General features: G+C 40.6%; 1 protein-coding gene across 3 annotated transcripts in view; it reads left to right on the plus strand.

Moving 5' to 3' along the window:
* nrf1 (nuclear respiratory factor 1) overlaps positions 1–13,903 on the plus strand; it is a 68,901-nt gene that overhangs the window by 49,853 nt on the left and 5,145 nt on the right. For 2 of the 3 annotated variants that reach the window (XM_048554460.2, XM_048554461.2), the window contains one exon: positions 5,994–6,119. The exons of the other annotated variant lie outside the window; for it this stretch is intronic. In XM_048554460.2, the coding sequence (XP_048410417.1) occupies positions 5,994–6,119 (126 nt within the window). The remainder of the gene's footprint in view (positions 1–5,993; positions 6,120–13,903) is intronic. 3 annotated transcript variants of the gene reach the window in all.

Consider the following 13,903-nt stretch of genomic DNA (forward strand, 5'->3'; position numbering starts at 1 on the left):
GCTACATTTTTCACATTTATATTGTCTGGCAGTCACCTGGCCCGTCCTCCTAGTTATCAGTGTGAATGATGCACAGCCAGTCAAATGGTAAAAATGAATTTGGTGCCAAGTCCTTTCGTGACTCTGAATGTAATTGAAGTATGACTGTATTACCATTTAAAAGAGAAAAGATATGAGTCTTGCTTTTTTACTTTAATGTTTCCTCCTGCCCTCTGCCCTCAAAGATGTGTACTTTCCAAAAATAGCTGTCTCTCTCTGAGGCGTGTGGCCTCTTGAGCTGTTGTAAAGAGCTTTGATGCAGTCCATTATCGGTCAATAGACTAAGCAGAACAACAGCTGTCATGGGCAATTCTGCCAGGCCCTGAGATGCAGGCAGCATTCTCCTAATCTGGGCAATAACTAGAAATGTATGGATGTGTATTTGAAAAATAAAGTTGATCAAAAGGTCTTAGGATGACTGAGAGGAAAGCAGTTGGAATTTTTATTGTCTACTGAATGTAGTATTTCAGGAGGTGAAGCCAATTCTTTCTTTTATGTCTTTGTGTGGTGCCTCTCTCTCTCTCTCTCTCTCACTCACTCACTCACTCACTCACTCACTCACTCACTCACTCACTCTCACACACACACACACACACACACACACACACACACACACACACAATTCGTATCTTTCTAACTTTGTGTGAGCATATGCCTGTCTGTAGGGGGTAAGGGTCATTGGGACCAGAAATGTAACTGACAATTTGCATCTAAAAATACACTTCCAATAGTGCTGTGTCCCAACAATTTAAACAGATTTTGACTCATTTGTATGGAGTAAATTTCAAATTGATCCCTGTTGCATGCAGAGCACTTGTACCTTTTGAGGGCAGGGGGTTTTGAGGAGAATGAAGGTTCTGTAAGTGTCGCTCCGCGCAATCATTTGTTGTAATCCAGTAAGCGTTCACTGGTAGGCAGCTATCACCAACAGGGAGCCCATACCTTTTGGAAACATACCCCAGCATGGAGGAATCTCTCAGCAGATTCTAACTCACACTTGGTGTATAATCCCAAGGTCTGGATGCCTACTAGTTTATGTCTCCATGCATGCTGGCCAACACCAGAAAAAGGATACAGGTTTAAAATTCTAATAGATCAAACCATTCATTTTCACTCCATAGAATCAGAATATGCTAAATCCCTGACATATGCTCTGTTTATAAAATTCCATTTCCATCCATACTCATTTTGTAGTGATCCATATTATGTTTGTAGTAGACATGGACGCTGACAAATTCCATCAAGAGACAGCAGTGTCATTATTACGAGTCTAACTTCTTTCTTTACAGTGTTGTTATTCCTACTGAAGTTTAAATGGAATTAATCGGGCCAAGGGTACAGAGATGCAACAGTAGATATTTTTAGAAATCTTGATCTCAATAAAAGCTATTTTTGGCATGATAGTTAATACATGTTATCAGGATTTGGGTGTGCTTACAGTCGACTATACAATTAAATTAAATCTGGCTCTAGGGAGAAGTATTTTGTTCTGTTTGGAGCAGTGTCAAAAGTTAATAATTTCAATCAGTGACTTTCTCATCGCCCTCTCCCCATTTTTTTCTCCACTTGTCCATATTCTATAACACAATTACCACTGTTTAGGACAGTTAAAAAGGAAGATTGTTAATGGATTTGATGCTGTTGGAACAGAACAAGTGTGTGAACAACTTCAATTACTTCTCACAATCTCTGTTTCTGTCAGAACGTTCAACAATAACCTCTCAAGGTCACTGCTGTCTAACACAGACTGCCCAGAGTCAAGTGTCTCGGGTCTAGCGTACAGATTAAATAATGTCATCCTCAGTAAATGGGTGTATAGTTGCTCTTTACCTAAGACTCTTTAAAAACAGTGACAGCAGGATTGACAAAGTTCATTAAGAAGGAAAAGAATAATATGGCATTGAGCCTATAGCTCAACACATGAATCAGTGCCTGAGCAATGCAAAAGCCACTTTCTAAGAAAAAGACTGAAAAGGAACAACCGTGTTAAATTAAAAATGAACATTTGCTGATTTTCTGCACAATCTCTTTAAATAAGAGAATATTCCACCAATTCAGCAGCTTTAACAGTTTGTCTCTATCAAGAACTCCAAATAATGGGCTAAATCCCTTTTATTGGACAGAACTGTTGAGCAAGAGAAGATAAATGAATGAGGAAAGAGAGGGCAACACTGATTCAAATATAAATGGGATAAAGAGAGTTTGAATCGATAATAGTACACAGCAGATTTGAAACTGACATTTGGTACGTTGTGACCAAATGTATTGGAGCAGTTCAGAAAAGATTCACTTGACTGATACCTGGGGTAGGATAGCTTAAAGGTTGGACAACACTGCATCTGTATCATTGAAGTTCAGAAGAGTGAAGGGTGATCTTTTGAAACATGTAAAATCCTGAGGAGACTTGATGGTAGATGCCGAGAGGAGGTTTGTCCTTGTGGGAGAGATGAGAACCAGTAAAAGTGAAGGGTTGCCCAAAGGCGGAGTTAAGAATTTTTTTTCTCTCTGAGGATCATGGGGCTTTGTAATTCTGTTCCCCACAGACCGGTGCAGACAGCATCATTAAATATTTAATAAAAACCAGAAGAACTGCAGATGTTGTAAATCAAGAACAAAAACAAAGTTGCTGGAAAAGGAACTTGACTTGCTGAGCTTTTCCAGCAACTTTGTTTTTTCATTAAATATTTCTAAGGCAGAGGTAGATACATTTTTGACCAATAAGGGAGTAAAGGATATCAGGAGTAAGTAGGAGTATGGAGTTAAGGCCACAATTTATTAAATGGCAGAGCAGACTCAAAGGGGCCAAATGGCCTTCTCCTACTCCTAATTCATATGCTTGTAATGATTTGAGAATGAGCAAAAATGCCCTTGCAGCAGTTAAAAAGTATCTGGATGTTGTGATGAGTTGGGGCAAACTTGTTTTTTTTTCGGGCTGAGGGGTAGGTTGATCTATATGACCCTCCTCTCCCATACAGATGTATGATGAGATACCAAACTTGGGTTTTAAACAGAATCTCCAGAAATACCGAGTGGAAATTCTCAATTCCCAACTTGGAGCTCCTGGGAAGGAGTAGCTAAGAATAGAAAAGAGTCCCCATGTAACTTGATTTGAGCTTTCAAGAAAAAGAAAGATTGGGTGGAATGAGGTGTTTGGAGGAAGAGCAGTCATAGAACATTGCAGCACAGGAGAACTACCTGCCCATTGTGCCTCTGCTGGCGCTTTGAAAGGGCTGACCAATTCATCACCATTCCTAATTCCCCAGAAGGGAATTCTCTCCCCTTCAGCTAATTATCCATTTGACTTTTGAAAATTATTATTGAATCTGCTGCCATCACTCTGCAGCATATCCCAGATCATAACTCATTGCCTCACTCCTTCCTATTTCTGTAGTCTTCTCCATCTCCACAATCCTACAAAGTATCTGCATTCGTCTAATTTTGGTTCATTGAGCAAATTTAATCACTCCACCTTTAGTAGCCATGCCTTTAGTTGTCTAGGCCCTAAATTCTGCAATTTCCCTCCTTACACCTCTCTGTTTTAAAGCATTCCTTCAAACTACTTTCTCCTAAGAGCTGCTTAATTTAACAAATGATTGAGCATGTACAGGCTCACCAACTTTCTACTAGTGCTCAATAGAGAGTGGATGTTGATTCGGTCTAGATTTTTACTCCAGCGTGATACTGTTTAACATCATCAATCAACAAAAGTAGGGAAAAAGGTTGATATCTTCCTGGTTTGTAGGGCTCAGTAACATGGCATGTGATTCACCTACCCATTGGGGGAATAAAATGTAGACATTTGCCCTGTCCCCAAACACCTGTCTCCATTCTTGAAGAGCTCCTGTTGTGTAGATACCTTTTCCAAGTAGCCGTTCATACATCAGATTATTTGGCTGGGGAGGGAATTGTCTTCCTATCTGTCATGCAAACACACATGAGGGTTGAGAAATCCTGAGACCAGCAACTCAACATTGCATCAAACCTGGAGGTGTACCTGCTGATTTGTTTAACCTGACAGTGATTTGGGCACTGACTTTAGCCATGAGGACAATGAGAGCTCCCAAAGAGCAAACTGCTCTTAATTTAAGCTTTAATCTTTATTTTCTGTATCTTACACAAAGTCTCCTCGCTGTGCATGCACATGAATGTATGTGTGCTTGCGCATGTGCTTCAGCATGCTTTCATGTCTGTGTAATCTGTTTAATTCTCCACTCTGTGCTGGTGACCTCTGATATGGAATGTTGAACTGTTTGTTCATTGGGATTGCAGTTCGTTAGCTGCAGACTGTTACCAGAGATTTGTGTAAAGAAATGAGGTCGATGCAGCTATGCATCTACCATCTGACTCAATGTCAGCCACATCTCATGTAGCACAATAGTGATGTCACTTGGACTGAAACCCACTTCTTTCCGGGTGTGATATTTTTCAGTCTGGTGCATTTGTCTTTTGAGCAGCCGAAGAACTGTAGATCTGATTTCAGTCCCAGTGCCGGTTTAGTTGGAACTTGATCTCTGCCCTCTTCAATGAGCTGAACTACTCATACAGTGTAGTATAATGCAGCCCCACACAAGGTCAGGTGAGGAAAAACAATAACATTAGAAACCAAATGAGTTGGTAGTTATAGTGTGCATAAGTGTTGGAGTTGGTAATTTGCCGATTTACGTTAAGAGCTATTGTACAATATGTTATCCTTGTTAAAAAGAATTGGAAACATTGACTAAACAAGATGGCCACACAAACTTGTAAAATCCTAGAGATTTCAGGATAGAAGGGATGAAAGGGATATGAGGAACTCTTTATTGAACAGGCTAAACACTGCAAAAGTTTTAAAACAAACTGTCTTCTCCTCCTACCCCCGACTCCCTTTTCCAAGCTTTGCGTAGAAAGCTCACACTGACCTTAGCAGCTCCTGACAGCTTGCCTTGTTCTAAGCAGCTCACGTGACTGCAGTAATCTGCAGCCTGTAATCACCAGTAGAGGAGCAGCAGAACAAATCACCCCTTTGTGTCATGCTATAGATGCTCAGCTTGAAACCCCCACTCTGGCCTTCTCTTCAGTTTCCCCTTAGATCAGTGGAATAAAACCAGTTGCATCAGTTGACTTTGCTTTTTTTAAAAGCAGATTCCAAAAAGCCCTCTTTCTAATGGCTCAGTGAGCTTATCTGTCGCAGAATTGAGCCAGGAACATTCCAGTTTGATCCTCAATCTGAGTTACCTGCTGTCAAGTCAGCAAGATGTTAAGGGTATTACAGAGAGAGATCAGTATTCCACAGTTAGGGAGGAGCAAATCACCGATGCTTCTTTCTCCGCAATCTAGTGAGAGCAGCCCTCGCACGCTAGAGGCATATGTGCTGGAGGGTTGTTGAGTCTGGATGGCCTCTCTTGTTGAATGGTCTGGTCATTCTTTCAGGTTGGGTGCACATGGCCACTTGGCTGAGATGCCTTTTCTAAGAAAACCCCTTTTCAAACGGAGAGGAAACAATGTTCATGAAATTATGTAAATCTGTTTGTTGTGATGATGGATAAACAGGTAGTACTTGACCCTTTGTAGATATTTGCTGAGTGCATGTGTGAGCATAGTTTGAAGGCTTTAAGGAAGACCACTTGAAGTCATCTGCTAGGAGACAACTTGAATTTATGTAGAACCTGTAAATTCGGAAAATGCCCCAAGGTCCTTCATGGCAGCATTATCAAGTAAAATTTGAGCTATTATCAGGATAATTTAGGACAAATGACCAGACTTAGAGTGGTAGGTTTTAAGAAGCAACTTAAAGAACAAAGAAGTAGAAGTTTCAGGAGGCAATTTCAGAGCTTAATGTTTAGGCCGCTAAGGGCACAGCTGCCCCTGACAGGATGCTGAACATCTGGGGTGCTTGTGCTAGTGGTGCTGCTTTCAGATTGCATGTGTCAGTGCCATTTCCATTATATTCCCCTCTCGTATTTTGCAATTTACAGTGGCCTTGTACGTTCCTGTAAAGGTTGCCGCTCCTTCCCAGTTGACCGCTGTCTGCCGCAGTACCACGGGCAGCAATCAACAGAAAGCCCCTGAGTGCAACAAACCGGATCGAGAAATCAGTGTTGGTAAAGATTCAAACCTGTGATCTTTAGCTTATTTTAACATTTCTGAATATAAGAGGGCCCAGTCTGCATGGTATCACCCAGGTCACAGAAGGTGCATAATGCAGGAAAGTGTCAACCGTGAAAGGGGGGGAAGAGACTGAATATTGGCGCGAAGGTACCCTGAACAACATAGGACCATTCCCGCAGAAGTCAAAATTACAAGACTATGGAGAAAGAGCAGGTGGTCAAAAAATGTGCCCAGCTGTTCTCCAGAGCTGGCACAGACACAGCAGGACAAACTCTGTGCTGAAGGGTTCTGCAATACTAAATCAAACAATTTGGAACTGAACCAATGAAAGAAGATTCTAAAGACTTAAATTGCTTCTAAATCTCGTTGTCTAGCAAGTAAAGGCATCAAACAGTGTAGCAGTTGATATCCAATGAATTAACGGATTTCAATCAGGTCTTGCGCTAGAGCAGGACAAATCATGACAGCTGCCTGGACCAAGGAACATAGGCCAACCAGAAAATCCAAATTCTCCTAAAAGTTTATAACACATTGACCAATCAAACAGTAATCCCCTATTCTGCTTATTACCCTTCCATGAGAAGTAGGAGCAGAAGTAGGCCATTCAGCCCTCTCTGTCTGGCAATGAGTGGGTGTTTGAGGAGGTTCAGATTGGTCTTAATTGAGATGCCATCTCCAGTCAAATATCCACACTGCACACATTGTCAGGATTAACACATAGAGTAGACCCCCTTGGCAACGTACTAAAGGACTACCAGAATCTGTGGAACCATACTTTGGTGACCGTTCAAACTTCCAGGAGAGTTGGGGATACAATCGTGACAGGCAGCTCTGAAGAAAATATTCAACATGCAGTTGTTTTAACGCAATGCATAGGACTTGTGCAATTATTCCTTATGTGACCATTGCATGAAAATTAGAGAGGAGGTTGATGGCAAAAAAAGTACCAATTGCATTAAGGCAGATTTTTCATCCATCTGCACATCTGAATATAATTCCAAATAGAGACAAGTGATCAAGAGTGACAGATTTCATGTAAAAAAAAAAATGAAGACGATTAGCAGAGGAGTAATTATTGTAATCGACTCGTGCAGATTGAGGTGCCTGGTAATCTTTTACAGGGCAGCTTCTGCTGACCATATCTTAAAATATAGGATAATGAGCTTTAGAGCAGAGACAGCTGAGAGAGGCCATTTGCAACAATTAGTCCATAGCGTCACAGCGAGGAACTATAAGCTTAGCTAGCACCTGAACTGTAGTCATAGAGCTTAGAACAGAGAACAATACAGCACACGACAGGCCCTTCGGCCCTCGATGTTGCGCCGACCTGTGAACCACTCAAAATGTAGTAAAGTATAATGCTGGGATGTATGGAATGTTAATGTACGTATAAATAGTTTTCTCCACCAAATAATCTGATACGTTTAGTGATTTAACTTCTAACAGAAAGCACACCTATGATCAGTGATGAGCCTATCACCTCCTTTCTATATTTTGATAGCCTTGGCAGCTCTACATTCCCTGTAGCCCAGTAATGTAGGTGGCGATGTTAATGGACTAGTAGTCCAGAGACTGGGTAATAATATAGAAAATTACAGTTCACGTGCCAATGTAATTTTAATTCAGTTTTTTAAAAAAAATTAAATCTCAGTAAAAGTGACCACAAAGCTGTAATATTGTTGGTTCAGTAGGTTTTTGCAATGTGCTTCAGGAAGGAAATATACTGCCCTTGTAATCTGATCTGCACATAGCTCCAGACCAATGGTTAACTGCTAAATGCCCTCTGAAGTGGCCTAGCAAACTTCTCAGTCATATTAAGCAGCTGCATAGGTTCAACAGATTGTCCACCTAAACCTTCTGAACGTAAATAGGGATAGGTAGTAAATTCTGATCTTGCAGGCAGCATCCACATTCTAGGAATTATGTTCATTAAATCCCATATCCTGTGTATTTATATTCTTTTTGATCATTTTTTACTGTTATAAACTCATTTTTAAAGACTTGGGCACTTCAACCCATTAATCCAATCCTCATCTATGGTCTGTCTGTGCTTTTCCATTTAATGTTATACAATTCCTCAACTCTTTCTCCCTCTCACCAGTAAATTTCTTATCCAAAACAGCTTCTTCCTGAATATTTTTTAACCACTGAGAATAAGGTTTTGTTGGGGACAGCTCAAGGTTTGTGTCGGAAATGCTTCCTGTTATTGGTACTGTCACTCGATAGCAGAGAGATTGGGAACCATTTGAATTTGACTTGAAACTTAGTTTCAACTGTTAGCGAAATGTATTCATTCTGTGCACGTGTGCACATCATTTTACGGCAGTCAGGTTTTGACAATAACCCCAGACCTACTTCTCTGTCCCAGTGCTGGGACTCTGCAGTCGAATGTAGGGCTATACTTCTTATCACAACTCGCACACGAGGAATGATCCCTTCGGTTAGATGTAGAATGAAGTTCCAGTCTGCCCTAATAATGTGCATGACCACTAACCTCAAATGAGTGTCCAATCTGTAATATACACTTCCATATTTCTGGTTTATCATCTAGGCTTCAGACTCATCAGGGGTTGTATTCAAGCACTACCAGACTCATATCACATAAGCCCTTTGTAAGCAGTCTGGGCCAAATTTAAATTCAATTCCAGCATTGAAAAGTTTTTGTTCACCTGCTGAATTATCATGTTTTTTGTCCTCCTTTCATTACTCGACTTTGACAGCCATTTTATGTTGTAGCACTAACTGCGGGGCTGAAATTCCTTCTGCAAGAGTATGTCACTCCCAGGCTCAGAAGATGACAGTCCACTGCATCAGTGTAAATACAGCCTTTCAATGTTGAGTACTAGTCATTCTCTATTTGATAGTTTGTTTGCTAGTTATGGAGATTTTCCTTGAAGAGCACTTCTTTCAGTTTGTCTTACATTGCAGACCATCTTAAGAGACTAGAAGTGCAATTTTAAAGGGGTACAAGAGCCAAGAGACCTGTGGGTGTTTGTGCACAAGCATTTGAAGTCAGCAGCGCAGCTTAACAAAACAGTTAAAGCACATGGAATGTTGGACTTTCTAACTGAAGACGCAGAATATAAGAAGTTAAGCTAAATCTATACAAAACACATATTTACTGGAGTGCTATGGCCAGTTTTAGAAGAAAGTTTATGCATTGAAATTGAGAATTAGGTAAAGTCACAGAAGTCCCAGGCAATGTTGAGAAGGTATGACCCCCTCATTGTGACTTCAGCCAGTATGGGAATGGAACATGCACTGTTGGCATCAGTCTGTATCATAAACCAGCCATCCAGCTGAATGCCAGGTACTATGTGGGGGGATGAAAAGTGGATAAACACAAAGGAAGAAAGATTGCAGAAATGTGGGACTTGTTGGATTTCTCTTTAAAAGCACTGGTGCAAACTCCATGGGTTACCTAGCCCATTTGCTGTCCTCTACTGCTTTGTGATTCCGTGAAATGATGGAACAACATGAAATCTCATCCAGAAAAGCAACCTGGTAACTGAGAGGCTATTGAGATTCCTCCAGGCTGTGCTTATGTACATGAAGAGACAGTTTTGATGCTGACAATTACAGAATTGCCTAACATTTTATTGGAACAATGGTTCTGTGTATTAGAGAGTTTTTTTATTTTGCAACACCCGTTTTAATCTCATTATCTTTGCTCTAAATTATTGTTTCCTTATAAAAGACATCAAAATTCACCAGTTCCATTTCAATGTCGCTCGAGAACCTCTCAACCTGAATTCATTTTTCCTTTTGGACCACTCCCAGGAGGTCAAGAAGTGCAATTAGGAGCAGCGATTCCAATGATTTCTCTGCTGTAACCTAAGATTTTGGAGGACAATTGTAAAGCTTTCTCCGATGCCTGAGACAGGCTAGGTTTTGGAACATCCTCCTCTATACAAAGTCAGTAACAAATGCATTCCATGAACAAATAAAACTTGTTAATCACTGCCATAACCAACTAAGCTGTAGGAAACAGCTTCTCTTTCTACTAGCAGTCTGCATCTGACCCAAGCCCCAATGATGGCTAAACTGGTTAATGCATCAAGGAGCAGAGTTGCTGATATGATTTCCCCACTTTATGGAGACAGCTGATCTCATCCCAGGTGGTAGTGGGAGCACTACTGTTGGCTCGATGCCTTTGAGCTGTGAAGAGAGAGACTAACTAGTGTTTATTCTGTATCTGATCTGTGCCTTACCAATAGTGTTTGATGGGACAGAATTGATTCGTTGGTCGGTTCTGGAGCTGTAACCCAGCAATGCCCTAACAGCAGGAAGGAGGCAAGATGTGACTGAGAAAGTCAGCTGGGAAAGGAAGGGACAGGATTATTCAAATGGAAGGGTTTTTCTTGCGTTGAACTACTAATCAACTGTAAGTGATTTATTCAGCTCCCTGCTGAGTGTGCGGTGCACTGGAGAGGCTTAAATAGAAAATCTCATGCTAGGATAGCAGCTACATTCCAATCTATTTACTTGCAAATCTGATACCATACAAACAGCTTCCTAACGAAGCAGATGTTTTCCAAAGGCCCAATTTGCCCCTAACCTAGGCCAGGTACTGATGGCCAATTCAACTGATTGGCTGCTGCAGGTGTGTTTCAGAACTGACAATCAGCAACTAGAAAGTACCAGCCTGATCTGATTTGTGATTTCTAACCAGTGGTTTTTTTCTGAAAACCATGTGCACATAAGTGTAGGACCAAATACTGGATAAGAACAGACTGTTGTTCCCACAGTCAAATAGTTTGCTACCACTTATTATTTAGTCTTTATTGAGAAAAATGATCACATGATTGCATTGTGAAAGGGCACACACTGAATACAAAACTGGATACCATGCAGAGTTAATGTTAGGAAAGGAGTGAAAGAAAATCCTTTCTGATTTCAAATTTTCCCAGGTGTCTCCCATCTCCCTCCAGTGATTAGACTCAACCACTGTCTTGATAAGAAGTGCCTAGTGACATCTGAAGAAGCTTTGTCGCAGAGCAGTGTTAGTGTGCGATTGAGTTTAGTAAGAATACCATGTTCAAGTCAGTCTTGGAGAAGACAAATGAGCTTAAGTGTATGGACTGTGACTAGGGAGTTAGCAGTCCTTTGCTATTCACAGTCATAATCTGACATATTTTGACACTTCTTGGGGACAGTGGCCATAGCTGCACTTCACATGAAGGATTCTAAAACTTGTAGTCACAAATTTAAGATGCAATGAAGAAATTGTCCTTTTACACAAAGTGTGAATTATGGATAGATATTCTGCTACAAGGAATTATTGAAGTGAATAATATGGTACATTGAAGGAAAAGCTAGATGAACGCCTGAGGGAGAAAGGAATGGAAACATATTCTGATAGTGTTAGGTGATGTAACTAGGAGGAGGTTCATGTTGAGCGCAAATCTTATCTAGACCATCTGGGCCAAAAAGACTGTTTCTGTGCTGAACATACTCAACAGTTCATGGAATTTCACTTAACCATGAATGTAATTTCTACTTCTAAGTAAACCTTTATGGTATTAACTGCTAAAGCTAATTTTCTGGCCCACCTTTCACTGTCTTGAGTCATTCGCAAAGTAAAATAACATGCACTGTGTTTGGAAGTTACACCTACACAATGATGCCTCCTCTATTGTGCCCCTTTCTAAGTAATCAAAACTCAAAGGTGGGCATTTCTGCCTATTGTGCTTATGCTCGCTCTTTGAAGGAGTAGTCATGCTTTGTCCCACATTCTTGTTTTTGTCCAAAACCCTGCAAGTTCCTCATCCTCGAGCAACTGCATGAGTCCTTTACAAATTATTATGAAATTAGTATCTACTGTCTTCTCAGAGTTCCAGATCTTGGCAACTCCATGTAAAATTACTGCTCCACATCCTCCCTTTACACTTCTACCAGTAATTTTAAATCTCTGAAGCTTGGTTATTGATCCATTTGCCATTCGGAATATATTCAAACCTGATCTTGAAATACCTCTTTCTTAACCTTCTCTATTCCAAGAATACGATCCTAACTTTTCCAACCTTTCTTCAATGCTGATGCCCCCTTCCTTGGAAAGGCACCGGTCTTTGATTCCTAACAGCTAATATGTTTCCTGGCGTGTGGTGCCTAGAACTGTCCACATTGTCATTATATAAATCCTTTTCCTCTTTGTTGTCCTGTGAAATGTGGGCCAGAGGTGCAAACTTGGGTATGGAGTATGCAATCTCTGGGTAGCCAGCGGCAGGTGTATGATACACCCTGCCATCCAAATCATGCTTTCAGTACACAAGCATCTATTAATAGCCTTTGGTTTTAGATCCTCTTCATTTCTTCTGAGTGCTTTGATTTGGTTGTATGTTGTGAGGGGGGTTGGATGGCGTTAGGGGGAGGTGGTAGGGCGAATGAGAGAGCTTTATATTTTTTGATATAATTTGAAAGCTTGTCAGCCCATGTCAGGGTGAAGATGTAAAGATTAGCTTAATTAGAGGTTGGTTCTAGACATAGAGACATGAGTACCAAAGAAAAACCTCTGCCTGTTTACAAATTAATCATCAATTATATAACCAGCAGGATTAACTCTACTTTGCTAAATCATTCAGATGCCTAAGTCCCTTGAATCTTTCAGCCTAAACTGAAAAAAAATCTTGGCACAGAAAGGCCCAGCATAATGTTATTAAATGGGGAAAGATTTTTAAATGTTGGACTTGTAGCTCTTTACCTCGTTTTCTTTGTGTTTGCCACACAGGCACCTTGTGGTAGTCCAACAGGTAAAAATCACGTTTTCACATCTGTACAGCACCTTTCATAATTTCCAAAGACCAAAGTATTTTGGCGAGTTAAGTACCTTGAGGAGCTGAACAACACAGTTGAGCATGATCCCAGGCTCAGTTTTAATTCTGTGTTGGGTGTCAGCTTGTTTCAGCCAGAAGCACTGAGGGGACTGCCCTTGTCTAGACTTCCAGTCGATTTGTCAATGGGAGCAGGCGTTATTTTCCACCCACCCAACCCAGAGACACTGAGACCAATTGTAACACAAAGACTGCATCCACTTAACCCAAAACAGACTAGGCTTCGAACTCACCAAAACTGTAATCATGACGAAATCAACTTTTCTCAACTTTATTTTACAATGGGAGAATATTTCCTGTATTTGTTCTCAACAGAAAATATACTAATAATGGTGCAAAGAAATTGTAATGCACTTAGGCAACAGAGGAAATTTTCCTTCTGTATTCACATCCAGCATATTGTCTTTTAAAGATCCAGTTCAAACATGGTCAAATTAAATGGTGGAACAAACCCAAAGAGCTATTTAGCATTCTAAGGTTACTAGCTATATGATGGAAGACAGCCAGAGAGATTGTGATCAACTTACCCCTATTCATCCCTCCCTACCTCTCTCTACTCTCCTAATAGATGAAGGAAAATAGAAGTCTACTCAACCCATCAAGGTTACTTCAGCATTCAGTAAGATCATGGCTGACCTCATAATCTTAACTCCATTTCCCTGTCTTTTCCCCATAAACCTTGAATCATGTACAGATCAAAAAAATCTTTCTGTGTCAACCTTGTATATACACTTAATGACCCAGCCTCTACAGCCATCTGCCCTTCGTCTAAGATTGTGCACTCTGCATCTAGACTCTTTCACAAGAGGAAACAATTTCTCAGCATCTACCCTGTCAAGCCCCTAAAGAATCTTGTTTGTTACAATAAAGTTGTCACTCATTGTCATAAACACCAGTTATTATAGGTCCAATCTACTCAACATCTCCTCATAAAGAAATCCATTTAT

Source organism: Stegostoma tigrinum, chromosome 25 (assembly GCF_030684315.1).
Source record: "Stegostoma tigrinum isolate sSteTig4 chromosome 25, sSteTig4.hap1, whole genome shotgun sequence".
In the NCBI taxonomy this organism is placed as follows: Eukaryota; Metazoa; Chordata; class Chondrichthyes; order Orectolobiformes; family Stegostomatidae; genus Stegostoma; species Stegostoma tigrinum.